At 41.2% G+C, this 20219-nt stretch overlaps 1 protein-coding gene across 2 annotated transcripts in view; it reads right to left on the bottom strand.

Moving 5' to 3' along the window:
* LOC104632033 (putative tRNA methyltransferase 9B) overlaps window positions 1-20219 on the bottom strand; it is a 43499-nt gene that overhangs the window by 3329 nt on the left and 19951 nt on the right. The window contains exons 3-4 of one of the 2 annotated variants that reach the window (XM_075742014.1): window positions 13420-13617; window positions 10569-10742 (exon numbers count right to left, since the gene is read on the bottom strand). In XM_075742014.1, coding sequence (XP_075598129.1) covers window positions 10569-10742; window positions 13420-13573 — 328 coding nt within the window. In that variant the 5' untranslated portion in view covers window positions 13574-13617. The remainder of the gene's footprint in view (window positions 1-10568; window positions 10743-13419; window positions 13618-20219) is intronic. The other variant, XM_075742015.1, reaches the window with a different exon arrangement.

Here is a 20219-nt window from a genome sequence, read left to right as displayed (position 1 = left end):
CTTTAAACTGAACAATCTGCACTGTGCAGTAAAGGTGCTGTTTCAGAGATGGAGTGGCTCACATTAGCTGGCACAAACACTCACCGAGGGCCTGATTGCAGCCCAGCAGCCACAGGAGCCTTCCTCCCTCCCCTCCGGTGTAGATGGTTCAAATCTGCTTCTCCTGCAACTCCTCTCATGCTGACTGGGGGTGACATTTCATTGAATCACAGAATGGTTTGGGTTGGAAGGGACCTCAAAGATCATCTAGTTCCAACCCCCCTGCTATGGGCAGGGACACCCTCCACTAGACCAGGTTGCCCAAAGCCCCATCCAACCTGGCCTTGAACACTTCCAGGGAGGGGGTATCCACAGCTTCTCTGGGCAACCTGTTCCAGCGCCTCACCACTCTAACAGTAAAGAATTTCTTCCTAACATCTAATCTAAATCGACCCTCTTTTATTTTAAAACCATTGCTCCTGTCCTGTCACTACAAGCCCTGGTAAAAAGTCTTTCTCCATCTTTTCTTCATACAAGCCCCCTTTAAGCACTGAAAGACCACAGTGAGGCCTCCCTGGAGTCTGTCAGTGCTGCACCCCTAGAACAATCTTTCACCAGCTGTTCAACATATTTTAAGGTGATTTCCCACCATCCAAACACTATAAAACAAGGGTCCAGATGCTTGAAAGCGCATTTGTAATAATGACTTGTACTTTAAATGAAAATTAGTTTTGTCCTAAATTACAATAAATACAGAAGCTCGCAGGTAATGAAAAAATAAAAAAAAAAAGGAAAGAAAGAAGGGAAGAACAGTGACGGTCTCTCCCCTTGCCACCCTAAAAGCTTCCTCAGCCACAGGCTAGTGCTTGTGTCTAATAGCCAGTGATGGACCTGTCCTCCTTGGATACTTTCTCGGATTCAGTTGGACTTCTGATTACACAAATTCACATGTCAAAGGAATCTGCAATTTAATTATGTATTTTTTTTTTTTTTTTAATTTCCTTCTGTTTTAAATCTTTCCCTGTGGTTCTCCTATTGTGCAAAACTGCAGAAATTTACTCCCTATTCACTAATTTAATATCATTTGTAGGTTCCAGGATCCTATTCCACCTTCCCTCAGGAGCAGTACGATGTATACACTTCTTTTAAGATACTTTTATGATGACACTCTTTTTTCTTAGGTGAAGAGCCCTAGCCCATTAGTCTATCCTCAAGCACAAACAGTTTGTACCTTTGATCATTATAAGGACCTTTACTAGTTCATCTATATCCTTCCAGAGATGGAGAAAACCTGAATTTCATGCAGTAATTCAAGATACAGATGCACCAGTTATTTATCTTCTACTATTCTTCCGGATTTAAATTTTTGTTTTCAATATTTGAATACTTTTTTAGACAAGGTTTGAACACTGAGCTAATATTTTCCAGGGCAATGAAAATGAGTCTGACAACGACTTCAGTATCTCTTTCCTGAACAAGAATAGAGGGTACTGCTGTGCCTGTACACTCAGTTATTTTTTTCTATGCACATTACCTAGCATTTATCCACAAGTACTTTCCTGCAATTTTGCACCCAGTCATTAGTTTCATATGAGATTTTTTTTTTTGCAGCTCTTTGCAGTCAGTAATCCTGAATAACTCTATGTCACCAGCAAACTTTATCACTGGCCTGTTCATTCCATTTGTCATCATAAATTCCATAGGGATCTGCTGAACAGTAGCCTTTATATAGGTGCCATACACCTACACTAAGCATTCAACACTGAGTCTTTCAGCTCTTTCCACACTCATCTGCTAGCATTTTACCCTTCTGGCTTTCCATTTCAATTTTCCGTAAGACTTTTTTTTTTTTTTTTTTCCTTTTTGCTAGTAAACTTTTATGCAGTGGATTTTTGACAGCATTTTTGTTCCTAGCAGGAGGTTCGATTATGGTCACATTACAGGCAGTGAGATAATGTGGTTCTTGTTCAATTACTTATTGATGTGGGCCTGATACACCATTTCAGACTAATGAGAGTTTTTAACCCCTGTTGTGGGTTCTCCGATTAATCTTTCTAAGAGGCTTTGTGCTCCTGTGTATCATTTACACAACCTACATATGGATAACTGCGGTTTCTCAGTGTTGTGTTTCCTGCCCTCACAGCCCTTGCAATCTCTCTTAATAATCTGTGGTCATTTTCCCCAAGTTTATCAGAGCGTTAGTGATACATCCTTATTATTACACTGCTCTCCTCTCTAGCTGTCCACCTACTATCGTTTCTTCCTGAAGTTTATCCTCGTGCTTTTTTCCACAGAAGAACATTCAGAGCTTTTTAGCTCTTATGCAACCCTTGTAACAAAAGCTAGAGAAAACCCTTAAGTTCACTGCAAAAAGGGCTTTAACGAACATGATACCATTATCATACGAACCAACACCATGCCATGGTGATGAGGACAAGTAGGACCACATTCAATTTTATAAACATCCAAACAAACTGCTCCAAAAAAGAAATCTAAGCACAAAAATATTTGGTTCGGGTGAGCACAGGTGCTTGTCCAAAACGCCTGACAGCTCTTTGCAGCAGCAAGGCCTTGCTTCGCGGATTAACAGTTGTTATAAATCAAGCATTCCTTTTCAATTTGGCCCTACATTCCCCTAGCATACCTAAAAGTCAATCCAAATTAATTTTGTGCCATGTACTGCTCATTCCCACCACTTTTGTTTAAACTGAAGACTGAAAGATTTTCCATAACTGAAACACACATAATGCAATTTTAGATTTCAAAGGGAGGGGGTGGGGAGGAAAGGAGAACGTTTCAAAGATTCTTCTCTTCTTCATTTCATAAGAATATAATTAATTGCTCCTTCTCTTAATTTAATACTGTGACTAATCCTACTAAAAGGGATTATTTAGAACAAGCAGACAATGCAAGATAGATTTTTGTGTCATTCAGCTGTCTTCAGAGAACAAAACTGAAAGCAGCAACAACTTCGTCTGAATTTTTTTAGAAGTAATTTTCAAAATGAATATTTTAGGTCAGTGATTCAATTTAAACCCTGTTAAATGGCAAAAAGAAATCTATGTAATCAGAAATTGCTTTCCCATGTCAAATTTCTTTACTGAAGTTAAATCCCTTCAGAGACATTTGGAAAGTATTTAAGGATCACAGAATCTTTATCTCAGAGACTCTTTTGTATGTACTGTGTATACACTTCAGATGTCACCTTATCTCTGTCAGCTCCAATAATAGGAACAATTGGAACATATATAGAAGGCATGATTCTAAGTTAAATATGATTTTATTCTCTTCGTTATGGTGGTATCAAAAATAAAAAGGGGAGGAAAAATACTAATATACCAAAGAATTATTTAAAAGAATTACTGAGTAAACTTCAAACAGTGTCTCCATTAAAAACTTTTCCTATTAAAAACATAAGTCGTTAATTACTCTAGGTTGGAAAATTTGTTCTTTAATTTTCCCACACTTATAGTTAGCATTAACAAATGAGGATGCTGCCTTTATAAAAATCATTATAATTATGAAATTTAATTAACTTATTAAAGCCTTGATTCAGGAATATAATTATATGCTTAATTTTAAGCATCTGAGTAGCTACATTGGTTTCAGCAGGATTAAGGATCATTCCGAAATGCTGCTCACAGCAAGATAGAAGTAGGGACGCCTATAGCTAAAACCAGCAAAAGAGGGTAATAAAATATGGTCAGGTGGAGCAGCTCTCTTCAAGCCTCCTCTGCTTCGTGCCATCCTCGAGGCGCCTGCTCCGAGCCAGAATTACTCCTCCCCTCTTCCCACCCAGAGCAGCAGGACTTCTCCTGGAGCCACTGCTCCCTTCTCACCCGCTGTGCTACCCCTGGAGTTCAGCCGCTGGGCTCTCGGAGCCGGCTCGGTCTGCTCTCAAGCACCGTTTAATCTTGCTTGTACACTTTATATTAGTCAGTCACTGCATATAGAGGAAACAACACAGGTAGCTGCCTTCTTTCCTTCCCTCCTGGGTGTACTCCTGCGTGCTGGGCTACGGGATTAGGCTCCTCTTCCATCTCCTTTGGGCTTTTTGGCTGCAGGTTCCAAGGGATGGTGGTGGTTTTCTCCACCCAGCGCAGCCAGGTGTTCAAGGACTGGGGCATGCCCCTGAGTATCGGAAATGAGGTTTGAAATCCGTCCGGCTGAGGAAGGAGGTGAATTGAGCTCTCCCGCTTTCTGGGTGAATGCCCTGGGGGCTTGGCATTCACCAAGAATGAGAAAGAAAAGCAAGATCTCTGCAATGCTCTGTCAGACACCAACCCCAAGAGACAACTTGGCACTACGGGTCTTTACTAAAGAAGGTTTAAATGTGCACCCAGCTCAGGTGCCTGCAGGCCGTTCTGAATCCATTCTGGATCTCAGCACCTTAACAGGAGAATAAGCTTTTGGTACTGTAGAGTGAAACCCCATGCTCAGGAGCCTGCTGTCGGATGACAGCACAAACCTGCCAAAACCATTGCGTGGAAGCTGCTCAGCCATCTCTCCTTCCAAAACCACATCCGCATTGCTCTGCACCCCGAGAGAGCAGAGGACAACAGCCATACGTGAGCAAGTTGTGCAGCCGGTGACAAGCTGTCACCTCTTTTAAGGACACCCAACAGCTGGTCAAGACCTTGCAAGCAGGTAACACGTTGTTAAGAACATGTAGGTAAGATTTAAAACAGATATACTGTTGACACAATGACAGTAATAAGACCACGGATAGCCAACTGTGGTCTAGAATAAATGATTGCATTTAAAAATGCTGAGCAGGCTGCTGGCTGCTACTGTGAAAATTAAACTAAATACAAAGCTGTTTGGAGTTTGTATCAGTTCTGCACTCCAGTAAGTTGTAGCAATAGGGCACCGTAAGGGGTAGAGCCCATTCTGTTTTGATGTACATTTTTCTAAGAAAAAAAAAAGCGCGCCAAGTTTTCTGACCTGCCCCCAACCTGAGATAACTATATATCATCCACTGGAAATAAACTTAGGATATTTTTGATAAATCAGTTATAACTCACATGAAAATATCAATGCAGGGAACACAAAGCTCCTGATTTAACCGAGTGAGATGATAGAAATCTGGCTCCTTGCTGTTGGTGAGAATGGCATGGACAGACAAAGCTGACAGCTGACGAGCCCAGTGAGAGCAACCACGTGAATGACAGATAAAGCCTGCAGGTGTCAACCAGAGGCTCCGACTGTCCTATGGAGCTTCTCTGCATCTCTAAGAATTTGCGATCACTAGCTTAGAAATAACTGTATTATTCGCTTTAAATAAAACACTAGCAGTGGTGAGACCAAAGCTGAAGTCAGGGCTTGCAGATGTCTCAGAAGAAGCAACGGTACACTGTGGGTGGCCTCATCAAAATCAGAAAATCCCACCATGGGTGGCCTTTCTCCTCTGTCTCCAAGACCTCTTGTGATATTCAGACTTGGTTAGTATTTTGCACCACTGACCTCCATCAGGGAGGAGAGCTAGTCATGCGAGAGGCGCTGTGTTAACGTTAGGCACCAACTGGTACAGGAGAGTCAATGGATTTTTCTCAAAAAGGACAGGTGGCCTTTACATTAAAATAGATATAGAAAAATACAGGTCATTCATTTTCCAGCTCCAAGGCAGAATTAAATACTTGGCTCATATGTGACCCAAATCAGTCTAACCTGCTCTTAAAAGCCTTTTAATATCTGAGGTATTATAACCCTTGCTGCAGGTTGAGATGATTATTTTTTTCTATGTAAAAGTAATATCAGCTTTCTGCAAACATCATTTATGTATTTGAAGGCTATTACGTTTCCCTCAGTCTTTTTTTTTGTTCTTGACTAACCACACCCAATTCCTCCAGTTTCCTCTAATAATTCAGATTTTCTAAACTTCAGTTATTTAAAATGTCTCCATATTGATTGCAAACGTTTTAAGGCAGGTCCCCAAAAGCAGATATGATATTCCACCTAGGATCTCAAAGGTACCAAGTGCAGGAAGGTGACTCATCCTTCTGCCTTCCATGAAACTGCTCTGCTGCCCTACGCCAGACAGGTATCTGCCTGGTTTTGTTACCAGTAGTATGTGACACTACTCACGCATATTTGGCCTGCGATCCATCTTGCCTGGCCATTGTTTCTCACTTTGTTCATTGAGTGTTTCCTTCCCAAGCATGGTACTTCCCTCTCGATAGCTTCTGTATCTCTTCCTTTTGATTTTAGACAGCTCCTCCATTTGGATGTCAAATCCCATCTTCCAAAATAATTCCAACTCTTCCTGCATAGGAGCTGTTCACAAATTGTTCAGTTTGCTGAACTGTTCAGTTTGCTGTTCAGTTTGTTCTAGCCCACCATCAAAGTTATTAATTAAATTTTTCCACAGAAACAGATGTAGGGTGGGTCCCAAGAGCATCCCATTTGAAATGTATTCTGATTGGACAGTGAATCACTGATCCATTTTGAGAATGACTTTTTTTCCATATTTTTAGCTCTATTTACTTATCTTACTTAGCTGGAGATGTCTTCTCCAGCTACCCTGTCTGTTGGGATGATTACCCTGTCAAAGACAGAAAGCAGATTGGCTTGTTCCTGACAAATACGTGTCGGCTGTTTCCCATTACATTAGTATTCTGTAGGTTTAAATAATTTATTCTATTTAAATTAGATTATTTAAATGATTTATTCTAGTATCCTTGCATAAATCTAAGTTAGGCCTTGATGTCCTTTCTCTCTCTTTTGGAAACAAGTATTACGTTTGCTCTTCTTCACTTGCTGGAGATCTTACAGATAATCTGCTAGTTCACAGTAGTTTAAGATTAATTTCATGATTTCCTAACAATTTGTCTAACCTAATTTATCTCAATATTCTTTAAGAAGCCATTTCCTTTTTATAGTCTAAACTCTTGTCCTCTGGTTAAAACTCTACTAACTTGTTCATGACTACTATTAACTTTTTGTTAAGACCAGAGAAAAATGCAACTCCTCCTGTTATCTGTTATTTGCTCTTCTTTACTTTTTGTTTTCCTCTTGCTTTGTATGCAGTTAGAAAACCTTATCCTAGTTCTAATTCATGTTATGCTGTAGTCATCCTGACTTTGGTTCTTCGCACCATCCCTTATAACTATTGATAGTTATGTTTTTGATGATTTCTTTTTAATTTCTATGGCATTAAAGAGGTCCTGATGCTGTCATATCAGACCTCGTTCTACTCTGCTTTCCACTGGGACAGATTTCTTGTTGTGCCTTTAATATTGCTTCTTTTAGGGAATATAATTTTCTGACCACAGTGCCTTTTTGTTGGAAAAAGTTAAAAACCTGTTAGAATGTAACCCCTAGGAAAAACAGAATTTAGGAGAACTGGCAGGTAGTGATGATATACTTATCTGACAAAACTTAGTGCTATGCAGAAATAACCAAGGTTGCACAGAAATATGAGGTTTCTTTATGAGGTAAAGAAAGTATATCATGATGGCATTGCAATGTTGTGTCCATATATTAATTGGCACAACAGTGCAATATAACTACACTGATATGATCTGATAATAATGCTTGGTTTCATCTTGCTTAGTGTCTCATTGCATTTTACCATGAAGACAGAACCTTCTATAGTAAGGAAACTCTCCTGCATCTTTTATTTGGACTTCTTTTTTCCCCAAGAGACTCTTCTAACTTGTAAACTTTAAGAATTACACTATTTGCAATTACGCAGACCATTTTCTCAGACAGTGTAAATTAGAGGACTAGACAGGTTTACGTCCCTTAGGTTCCCCTCACTTTCTCTGTTGAATTACCAAATGACTAAAAGATCACAGATTAAAGCAAAGTTAATTTTCACATATTGGTATTAACACCAAGGAAAGCCATTTGATGCTCTTCACTCCAGAAACCTTTTTTTCCCACTGGGATGAAGAGTCTGATCAGATATTTCAGTAATATAAAATAACTTTACTGACTTGAGTATCTGACTCCTAATAGGAGAGGAAAATGTGATGTCTTCACCTTTGCATTTGGAGGAGAGAAATTACTTATCTAAATTAACAGAAAAAACTGCTTCTTATCCCTTGCCCATCTCAGAGTCCAAGAGCTCAGCATATACAAGATTTTATTAACACAGAACGTGTCCCTTCCATATAAAGGAGAAAGCTACTTTGACAGAGGTAAAGTCATGCTAAAAAATCAGTCCTGCATTATGATTTGGAACAATTGCTTAGCCAAAGTGGAAATGTAAGTGCCAGTCCTCTTTCCACTACTGCAAGTGGCAAAAATCCTACTTATTTCAATAGTACAGGAATGGCTTCATCATGCTAACAATAACAAAGCTATCGGTATATGGCAAAGGGGATGATTTCTGTTGTTCACTGATATTAAACCTCAAGTAAAATTATGCTATGAATACACAGGGGAAGTGGGTCTGATTTCTTTCTTAAGGTTGTGAAAACATTGTGGAATGAAATGAATACTCACAGTGGCAAATGTGTCTCCCTGAACAGAAAGTTAAGCATTTGAAAGCAGTACATTCTAAACTTTTGCTGATATATCATGTCCAGATTTGTTTCTTGTCAGTACAGCTTATTCCATTCATGGAACTGGCAAAAATCCTTCATTACATATGCATATGCAATAGATGTCGAGTACAAGGAAAAATCATCAAGTTAGGCTTGTTGACACTCCTCTTCTGCCAATATTTCCTACTACAAACCTGGCTTTAGAACACTTGCAGAAATTTCTTGCCTTCTTTGACAATCTCCTGAAGATTAAGAGAACACATGCTTACCCAAACTATAGTGCATATATATACTATACTACCATTATACTATATACTAGTATATAGTATAATTATTTGAAGCTTTATAATGCATCTGAACCATATTTTTCAGCAATAATAAGGAAACATAATCACTACTATGGTTCATGCATGATCTGTGATGGTAAGGGCTGTAACAGAAATAACTTTGTCATTTGAAGTCATGTTATAGTGCTGAAAGGACCACGGTCCATAACCACGCGTTCTACCTGTCGCCCAAGTGTCCTTCTGAATTCCTCACTGATTCCAGCTTCTCGCACAACAGCCATGCAAACAGGGCTTTCAGCTTGCCATGGATGGGAAGGTCTGAGTAGTTCTGCATCTCCAGCAGCAACCTCAGCCCAGCTACTCTGCTTTTCTCTAGGCTGTTCACAAGTATTCCTGGGGCACAGATTCTTTTGTGTCGGACAACTTCTGAACATCGCTACGTTCCATTTTCAAGAAATCTAGCTTGTCCTTCACTTCCTTACCCTGGATTTCCAGGGAATGCCGAATCACTTTTGGGCACGTGATGGTTGTTACTCCATCTGGGCAAATGATGTGAAAACCTAATAATAAGGACTATTAGCTATTGGTCACGTTTCTTAAATCACGACTGAAAGATTTTCAGACAGTGTAGCTGAGCATGGTTCACAGCTCCGTACAATGATGTACCAGTTACAATGATGCAATCCCAAATTTCCATCAAATGTCAAATTATATGGCATGGACCTGGACTTGAAAAGCAAAGTCCTTCAGGGCTTAAAGAAAGGTCACCCGAGACATGGAGAAGAGACTGTGCAAGGCTACTCTCTAACTTCAAGAGATGTGAGTTATTAACATTTCACTTTGATTTAACAAGGCTTGGATACCTTTGCACTCCTTTGGTTGAAAAAAGGAAAATCAAGTTTACTGAGCACTGTAATGTGTTTTATTTACAGTATTGTCCAACTTTTAACCAGTATAAGCTTAATACCTAATTTGTAAAAGGTGGTTGAGTAATTTCAAGACTCTCAAATCAAAGTGTAAAAGAGAAAAAAGTAAAGACTAAAGCTACCATTCAATGTCTGCTTTAAAAGCGGCAAACACAGGTAGCTCCTCCGTCACTAAGTTACATTGAAAAGGGCAACTAAACAAAAAGGAAAAAAATCTTACAAGAAATGAAATCTGAGGTTATTTGATGAACATTTTAAGGCAGCAGTGCCACTGAAACAAGCACTTCTGCTTGCTTTGTTGTCGGCTCCTTGCTCTTCCTCTGCATTATCCCCTGCTTTTGCTGGAACAGGTCTCTCTGCAGTGAAGCAATGGGTAACGGATTCGGCTAAAAGCAATCTTTCTTCTTGCTGGCTACTTTCCAACTGGATCAGTGTCATGGTCATCCTCATCCACACAAAAATGATTGTGTTGGCTGACAAACCATGGGAGTAAAAAACAGCGCTTGGAAAGGTGCAGAAGGATTTAATACTGAGCTTCAAATATACTCAGGGTTCCTAAGCAAGTTTTGGTTTATTTTCCTCCTGACAGAGCAAACATTTCAAATTTCTGCTATGTAATAAGGCAAAAATAAGGCTCTCCTTTCTTGTTCTGCCCATTGTACTTTAGTTGTGCTTGGACCAGAATAAAACAGCTCACATCTGTGTGACTTACTTACCCATTTTGCAGTTTTTCACTGAGCTTGCAATAACATACATTTCTTGTGTTAATAGAGATTTACCCAAAATATTCTGCTGGTCACTGAAAAAATCCCAAACCTAGAAGAGACTAAATGTTTTAGACCCTTTAAAGGTCTGACCTAGGGACACTGGCAGTACGCAGAACTTACCAGCAATGGACAGGACAGCATCAAAGCACTCGCTTCGATAAGGCAGACACAAGCTATGGCATACCATGACTTCATGGCCTTCGTTTCGTGCTGATTCCACCAGCGGGAAACAGTAGTCGCAACCCAGTTTATAGACTTGAGAATTGATGTGAAGGTATTTGCCATTTCCGCAGCCTGAAGAAATAATGAGAAAGGCAGGCGGACATTTGGTGTCTGTTCAAAAGGAAATGTATTCCTGACATAAGCCATGATGTACGCCCTCGACTGGCCTAATAGCTTGAAATTCTCCACCCCTTTTAAAGGAGATGATACAATTGCAGTGGAATTCAGGTTATTTTTTACCATCACAGTACAATGAGCACAGACTGCTCCTTTCTGTCTAGCAGGCTCTCTGCTGCGTGACAGGAGGTGTTCAAGTGGGATTGCTAGAGAGCATTTACCTTGGCCTTCCCACCACATACAGAATAAAAAATATTTATGGTAATGATGCTACTGCAATTCTGCTTGTAGTAGACTCCAAATGCTGAGTGACAGCATCATGCAGTGGGAGCACAGCACGGAATTATTCCTGTGTATTGAAGTGCTGATATACAAACTAGACTGCTAAGTAATTAAGTCACTATTACACCAAATCATTACATCCATTGTTTGCTGTTTTAACTGCTGCTAATTGCTGTCACCATGACAACAGTGGAGTTTCTTTTTCTGGTATCTCCAGCGGTTTCCTTTTCATAATGGATCCTGCAACACGGAAATTTACATCTTCCCAAACTGAAATACTTCTCGTGTTGAAATAAAGGCAGACATCTTTAGATAAGAATGACTATAATGTCAGCAGTAAAATGGATCTTATCTAACTTTTTGATAATCTGTTTGCAGAATTATCTGGATCTTAACACAAAGTATGTTTTAAAGTAGATTATTGATTTTAAAAACTTGCTTTCTCACTTGCATCATAAAAATCATAGTTCAGATTAAGATCAGGGAGGTAAATGCATTGGGCTAACATAATACCCTGTGCCTTGCACAGACCTTAGTTCACATCCTGTTTATGGCTACGCTTACATCAAACATTAAGCTTGGGTCAGAGCCCAGATTTTATCTCTAATTCACTTAAAAAAAAATTACGGTTATTTTTGAGCCTTCCAAATATTTAAGTCCATATATTTAGGTTACAGCCATCCCATAGCACCATTCTGAAACCCTGTGTGGGTCCCTATGTTCAGTAAGGAGCCTCCCAGCCCCATCACTCTGTGATGCCATTTGAATGGGAGATGAATCATCACTGAGCTGCTGATGGAAGTCTTCTCCTAACTGCTCGTCTAATATTAACTGCTGATCCCATTTCCTAGGAATGAAAGAAAGATATCCAGAGGGAAGCTGGAGCTCTCTCAGTCCTTCCCATGCCTGACTTTAGCACCAGCCGAGAAGAGGTGCTGTGAAATGGTGCCAGCACTTGGCTAATACTAGAGTCTATTTACCAAGACGAAAGAGCAGAAAAAGGACTACCCTAGAGCTCTGACTGGAAGATAGCCCCGGGACTGGGCTCCCCAGTTGAAGAAAGACAGGGAACTACTGGAAAGAGTCCAGTGGAGGGCTACAAAGATGATGAGGGGACTGGAGCATCTCTCGTATGAGGAAAGGCTGAGAGAGCTGGGGCTGTTTAGTCTGGAGAAGACTGAGAGGGGATCTCATCAACGCTTATTAATATTTAAAGGGCTGATGTCAAGGGGATGGGGCCAGACTCTTTTCAGCGGTGCCCAGCGACAGGGCAAGGGGCAACGGGCACAACCTGGAACACAGGAAGTTCCATCTCAACATGAGGAAAAATGTCTTCACTGTGAGGGTGACCGAGCACTGGGACAGGCTGCCCAGAGAGGTTGTGGAGTCTCCTTCTCTGGAGATATTCAAACCCCACCTGGGCACGATCCTGTGCAACCTGCTCTGGGTGATCCTGCTTTAGCTGGGGGGTTGGACTAGATGATCTCCAGAGGTCCCTCCCAACCCCTACCACTCTGTGATTCTGTGACTTTTTCTGGTTTTCACTTTTGGAAGGAAAGTCTCCAGTATAAGCCAAACAACAGCTACTGAAAACATTTCCTCTGGCACCAGAGGCTGCTTCCCAGGGATGGAAGGGCAGAGGAGAGCCATGCAGGTAGACTCCAGTGCTGTGGAACCGCTCTTGGCAATTGTGTTTCACACAAAACTCATTTCTGGCCACAGACACCACAGCAGTGTGCCAGCAGCCTCTGCAGGCCAAAGCTCAGGAGCCAAGCCTGAGCTTAAATTACAGCATTAAGGAAGTCCAAAGTCTGTGACATTGGTAAAAATTCAATGTCCTGGTTCTTTGTATGTGTTTTATTTGTTCACACTGAAAACGTTGCAAAACCTGCCAAGATCTGGTAGGAATATAGTTCCCAGCATTTAGACTGTGATAAACTGGGAAAACTATATGGTAAAGTTTGAATGAGTCCCAAAAAGTTAGTGTGATTAGCCCAATCTTCACTAATTTTTCTCTTTCGCAAACATTCCCATGCTATACTGGGGAGATCACACATATATGTTGCTGGAAAGGATTACAGGTTCCAAAAGCCATTTAGAAGTCTAGCCTAAACATGTAGAAATGATGAGTTAATGCTCAGACCTACTGCATACTGGGAAAAGTCAAATTGTCTTCATATACCTATGAATGGTGGAGCAAAGTAGGAGGCAAATTTGATAGTCAGTCTGGCCATTTTGATTCCCCAGTTTGATTCACAAGCTCCAAACTCTTCTGCCACAAACATTGCTTGATAGAGAGAGAGGACATACTTAGACTGTCATTAGCAACGTGATAAACAGCCCAACTCACCAATATCAGCAATCAGGCTGCCTGGTTCCAGCTCTGAAATGAACTGCTGCACCTTTGGCCATGCCTTGTAGCGTGCGTCATTGAAGTAAGGAGCAATTTTCTCATATACGCTGTGAACGTGGTCCCTCTCGAGTTGGCTCGCCTCCTTCTCCATCACAACCGGGGCTAGGCTAACTCATTTAAGTCAGGGCAACCGTCCTGCAGAAAGGGAAGGGAGACAAGTGCTGAAACTCTCCTTAGCAAAGTACATTTCCTTAGGTTAAGCAGTATGACATTGTTTATTTAGGAAATAATATTTCCAAATACTATGTTGCCATTACAGAGAAATTGCTGAGGCTTTTAAAGGAAGAAAGGTAATCTATTCTATGATTTTATACAATGTATTGTTTTCTTATATAAGTCTGAAACGAATTTTATGACCTACCACTTAGTGTTTATTAACTTGCTTACACTGTTACGCTTTGGAAGCTGTTAACTTTTGCTTCATAATGTCTTCCATCCTTTTTCAATCTACCCTTGAAAAAGATATTTTCTAAAAGTCCTTTGTTTACAGACAGATCTTAAAAACCAGCCACCAAAAATGATGATGAAAACCAAAAGCTGCTCAGCGTCTGAATCAAAAGCTCTGAGGCATCATTTCTCTGCCGCTCATTCAGCACCCAGAAAGATCCATGCTTGCAGACTTCCCATTGCACAATTCATTGACACTGTGTGTTACTGCGAGCAAAAATCTTTCCAGCTTTCCAAGCATTTTTTTTTTTTTTCAGCTGTTCTGGATTGGCATGGTGCACTGGTATTAGCAATGCCCCCAGGAAACCCCTGTGATATTCTGAATAGCCCATTGCATCCTAAGTCATTGTTCAAAGTCACCACGAAGCTTTGTACAGAAAGGCTGTAAAAATTGTGAACTTCATTGACCATATGCTGTCCATGCCAGGATTTCCATCGATTTATGGAAAGATTTAGGCCACCAAGACAGGCTGCTCCTGCTCCACTCGCATGCTGCAAACAACTCCATGCGGAATAACTTCTCCTCTGAGCCAAAGGTATCAATGACAACACCTCACCCAAGATCTCTGCACTACAGGTTGGCCATTCATCTGACTCCTGATACAGTCCTTATCTGGTCCTTATTTTCAAACCCATAAACATTTAAAATGCTGCCAACTCAAAAGACTATTGTTCTGTGATTTCCTAGGCTATTACATCAAAGAGAAACATTGGAGCAGACTAAGCCCACATTTGATCCTGCAGTAACAGCAAGAAACTAACTCTGGAGGGGTTTTGGTTATGTCATTTATTAATCCAAAAAACTGTGTTAGGATTAAATCCTGTAGCCCTTAGTGTCTTCTGTCATATCAGATACTCACTCAGCATCACTGTGGAACTGCCCAGATCACAAGTTTCCTGAATATCCTGGCTAGATCAAAGTGATGACAAGTATTGGAGTGGGGTGAAGAAATTCTCTGGAATATCATTGTTGTTCTCTTCATTATATCTGTTGCTAAACAACAACAACAACTTTAGAAATACAGATAATAATAATAATAATAATAATAATAATAATAGACGATGATTGTGAATTGCCTTGGTTTAGTGTTTCCTGCATTGCAATGCATATCTTTTTAGTTTCTAGCGAGATTTAAAGCCATCACCTTGCAAGCACTTACACAGGAGCTTAATTCTGTGTGTGCATGCAATACCACTGACTGAATTCACTAGGGATATTCCAGGCACAGAGTTCACCACGTGCATTACTGCGTACAAAACTGGCTCTCCAAGGCAGAAGGATTTTTTTTTTTTTATTGTTCTTCATTATAACCAAACTCTGCTGTAGAAGCTAGTTTTTAAAAAATACCTTCAGAAAAACCCCGGTTGAAATAGCCGAAGTGCTCTACTGGGGATCATTTCAAGAGGAAGCTGATGTACTATCAAATATACAGGGGAAGGCAGAAGGAGGCGAGAGAAGGAGAGGGAAATTGTTCTTTGGAAAAGCCGCAACATCATTTCAAAGCTTTGCTATTGCTTCATTTGACAAGAGGAAGTAATAACTGGTGAACTGATGTAAGATCACAGGAGTGAAGAGAACAGAGCTCTTTCTGTTTAACTCTAGGCTTACACTCAGGATAGCTCACTTAGGCAGAGCCAGCCTGGAAGTTGCTACCAGCTCCAGACACTTAATTACCAGGAAAAGAAAGAAGGTGCATATGAAAGCACTCAGCAAGAGAAAGCACATAGAAAGACATCCTTTCAAACTAAGGCAAAAAAAATGTTTAAATGCAAAAAAACCCACCCCATCACGTTTTACACATGACTGTGTGTAAAACAGTCTCTTCTCTGGAACAGGAGCAGAAAGAGATGCAACAAGGGCTAGGATTAAATCCCACCTTGAATTAAGAAAGACTTAGCATCTTTTGTTTTAAAATGGTAGCTCCAAGAGTGAGGGCAACGGTCCAGACTCTCTGAAATTTAAAAAATCAACTCTGCAAGGCACTATCAAAATAAATCTTCTATAAGGTTAAATAAATTCTCTATAAGGTTCTTATAAGAAAGTAACCCTTTGTGGGGAGGCTGGAGGAAGAGCCCAGTCAGGTCGGTCCCCAGCCACCACCAGCAGTCATGCTGTGGGCATTTCTGCCTAGAGGAGTCCAGTGAATGCCCATCTCCTACGCTTACCAAGCCATGAAACAAACCCAAAATGCTTGTCAACACTCCATTTAATGCTTTTAGTACAATGGACTGAAAACCGTATAAAATACAGTGTGCCAGAGAAAGAGAGCAGAGAGGCGTCTGAGGGCACAGCCACTAAGTTTACTAAGTAAAAATGTTCAGACAATCCAAGGAAGCTGGTTATGACCCACATTGCAGAAGAAAAAAAAAAAAAAATCGAAATCGAAAAGCAAACAGGGATGCCCAGCAATCTAGCATGGGGGAAAATAATTTCTGGGGGATTGACTCAGGTTCAAACATGATTTATACATGCCAATCTGAACCTCAAAGACTTTCCAGTTTCTCTGTCATCCCCAACATCCTTTCTGTAGTCATAGGGAAAGCCAGAAAATAACGTAGAAATCAAGCTATGCATCAGGAAAAAAACCCATAAAAATTCTGCCCAACACAAAATTGGATATTTAGCGCTGCAAATGTCAAACAATGGCATTTTACATTGGTGTTGTTTGCTCACTTGCATAACAAAGGCTTCGGGGAATGCAGATATTTTCTTTTGAGCACACTCATCTCTACCTTTATGCAAAATAAAAAAAAAAAAAATTCTATTCATCAGGGGCTGGCAGGAAAGCAAAACGAAGAGGTACAGAGCAGCAGTTCAGCCTGACTGCCTGTCACCTAATCTTTAGCTAAATTTGACACAACTTGATCGAAAGTGAAATTAAATTTGAGTTTAAAAGCCATTAAAAACTTCGGAGTTCATAAGCGATTATTAACTTCCTGAACGCTGTGAAGCCTCTGACTGTTCGCGTGGGATGCGAGCCTCGTGCAGGCTGTGCCCCACACTTCGGGGAGCCCTGGCACCCCGCAGCATCGCTCCCCAGAGGGTACCACAGGCAGCTGGTGGAGGGGGCTCTGCCTCCCGCATCCAGAGCAGGAGCTCATCCTCTGGCTGTGGTGTGGCAGCTTCTGCTGTGCTAAGAGTGCCTAAAATTTAACTTTGAATTTGAAATGAAATTTTTTGCGAGGGGAATAGGCTTTCTAATTCTAAATAATTTCACACTTTGGGTAATACCCAATGACATCAACTTTACTCAGCTGCTCTGTGTTTCTGACAGGGACAGTCTTCTAGAAGGCCATATCATCAGGGAGCTCCCAAATATAACAAGTCATTCCTGACTTTCAAACCCCCCTATTCTTTCCCCCCGGCCCTGAGCACTTGCAGCTGTGGAGGCAGCCGCAGGACGGGGCTGCCCCGGGGCTGGAGAAGAGAAGAGCTGGAGAAATGGGGCTGGCTCAGAGACGCGTCCCGGCACCACTGAGCCCTTCCTGCCACCGGCCGGAGAGAGAAAAGTGGAGCTGCCAAGCTGAGCTGGGCTTCTTCAGAAACAAGATTAGCTTAATTCCTGCAGTAATTAGTGACAGCAAGTGACAAAACCGCTGGCCTAGCATAGTTCAAAATCCAAACCAACACCTCCAGGAACACACTATTTCTAATACCTATGAAAAAGACAGCGGTGCTTTCTGCCCCTCAGTTAAATGAGTATTTTGGTGATGATACCTTTGGAAAGCCTGCTTAATTCTGCTCCCTCTCTGTGCCACCTGCACCATCATCATTCCCACCTTATACACAAACATGACACTGCGGCCGCATTGAAAGAGCTTTTCTGTGAAGTGCCTAATCTGTGTGTGAAACACTGCAAATATTCAGCTGGACCTTGCTAGGGTCCCTGAGCAAGTTTTCTTTTCTTCCAGCAGCAGCAGCAGCAGCAGCCACAACAGGATGCTCTGCCAGTCAGACTAACAGTCCCTACCCCTGCAAAGCAGATAAGAAAAGAACAAGAGAGGAAAAACTATAAAATCGGCCTTAAAGCCCTTGAACGACAGTTCCCATGAGGTGACAGGATCTGGGGAAGAACTGATTAACGGGAGGGGAAATGCAATATGGGGCACAGAGGGGCTAGGAGAAAAGGAGAAATGAAAGAAGCTAGATGGGAAGAAAATGATAAAAGGGAATTTTATAAATAATAAAGAGGGAAAATGAAGGGCAAAGAAGGAAATGAAAAGGAGGAGAAAAAAATTTGGGAAAAAGAAGAGGGGATAAAAAAGCAAAGACATGTAGAGAAACTCCAGGTTAGTATTTTAATTAGTTTGCCTCGCATTTTTCCCAGATACCATCATGTATGGGCACAGCATCACAATTTGACAGTTAATCAGCCATTTGGGAATTCCTCATAATGCTGTATTAATATTACCATAGCACACTGAAACCTTCCCACAGCCTCCCGGTTCCTGCAGCGCATCCTTCTGCCCTTATCCTCACCCTTTTACGGGGCTGAGAGGCAGCAGAGCTGCAACTCTTCCACCTTCCCAAAGCCACCGGCAGCTGTGGCGTAAGGTCGGCATGTGCCTTCCTGAATTCCCCCCCACGTTGCAGGCGCTCCTGGGGAGGTGGTTACCTGCAGAAGAGCAGCAGGAAGGAAAAACTGGAAGGGAAGGATGGGATTTGTGGGACTGAGCCAGCGGTCACTCAGAAAAACACACAACTTTTGGAAAACCAGGCTCACCTAACCCAGGAAAATGAACCCTGAAGGGCAACCTCAATAATTGCCAATAACCAACACTGCTCCCAGCGCTGCAGGAGCGGGCAGGGAGAAGCCTGCCTGAAAAGGCCCAGCATGTTTTGAAGGGAAAATGAGGGTAAAGCTAATGCTGGAAGGGAGATGGTGGAGCTTTGTGGGTATCCTCATAGAAACCTGGAGTGTGGAGACTGATCTGTAGTCCTGGAGTCTGGAGAGCAGTCCCAATGTGGAAAGAAAATGAACTTCACAGTGTTTGAAAAACTACTGGTGGAGTGGAGATGTCCCCTCTAGAAATTGTGCTGCTGTGCAAGTTACAGCTTACTCTCCTCAGCTCCAGTTGCGACACAAAATTCATGACTTGCCCAATTCATCTGACATCTGAGGAGAATTTTTACAAACACATGTTGGCAACAGCTATGAGTAACAAACCAAGCTTACATCACCATCACAGCTCCCTCTTCCTCATGTGGAGCTGTCACTGGAAGGAAGGCTTAAGTAGTAAAACTTCCCTTGGAGACACATCTGCGCATCCCTGAGAACGCTGATGCTGCTCAGAGGGTATCGCCCTAAGCAGGGGCAGAAAAAATTCCCCCAAAGAAGACGTCTGACCCTGCAAACTCTGTTTTGAGACATTGGCAAACTTGCCTGTAACAAGCACGCCCCTTTCATAGTTTATGAAATGACCTTTTAAAACTATTATCTGCTTCCATGTCACAGCACTGAGACGGCCTCTCGGTACCAGCTACATGGGAAAACAAAGGCAAATATCCTGACAGAGCTTACTTACGGTACCAAGTGTACATGCAAATCCATAAAATAATGACACTTGGTGGTTTTCTCTTACTTAAGACATGCCTGAGATAGTGAAATACTAATTGGATTATGTTGGATTTAATGTTTTAGTGCTACTTTATGCCATTATAAAATTGACATGATGATACAAATGGAAAGCATAAAATCGAAAGTATTAAACTGAAGTTCTTGTAAATTTAGTACTTCCCTCTCCCTGCTCCAGAGACCTTGAAAAAATATATATTTCTCTAAGTTGTATTATGGCCAAATCCTCCCCCACCAAGCCTGAGGTACGAAGAAGGGACTGTACCTGGGAACAAAGAGGAGGAAAGATTTCCAGCACTGTGCTTAAGGTTCTATGCATACAATTTCCATAAATCGAGCTAATATTTACAGTCAGAATTTCAACCTTGAAGAAGTGAATTATATTCAGAAAGATAACAGCTTATTAAAAAAAAGTCAATAACCAATGAACCGCATTTTCATTTTCAATGTTTTATTTAAAGAGTTATTTAAGGAGAAGAAAATAATTAGATGAGCCTCTGGCCACTGAAGACTGAATCATTTTATGGATGTAGATGCAGTTAGTCAGCTGAACAAAACAGTGCATGACACCATTTTACAGTTCAGGGACTGATGGGAACAGAGACATCATATAAAATAATTTTCAATATACAACTTTCTGTTTAATAACAAAGAAACAAACAAAAAAAGGAAACTATTAACAAAGGCAAATAACCAGATAGCCAAGAAAACACA

The sequence above is a fragment of the Balearica regulorum genome, chromosome 1, assembly GCF_011004875.1.
Source record: "Balearica regulorum gibbericeps isolate bBalReg1 chromosome 1, bBalReg1.pri, whole genome shotgun sequence".
In the NCBI taxonomy this organism is placed as follows: domain Eukaryota; kingdom Metazoa; phylum Chordata; class Aves; order Gruiformes; family Gruidae; genus Balearica; species Balearica regulorum.
The sequence above is the reverse complement of the archived record's forward strand: the minus strand, read 5'-3'. Positions and strand labels throughout refer to the sequence as shown.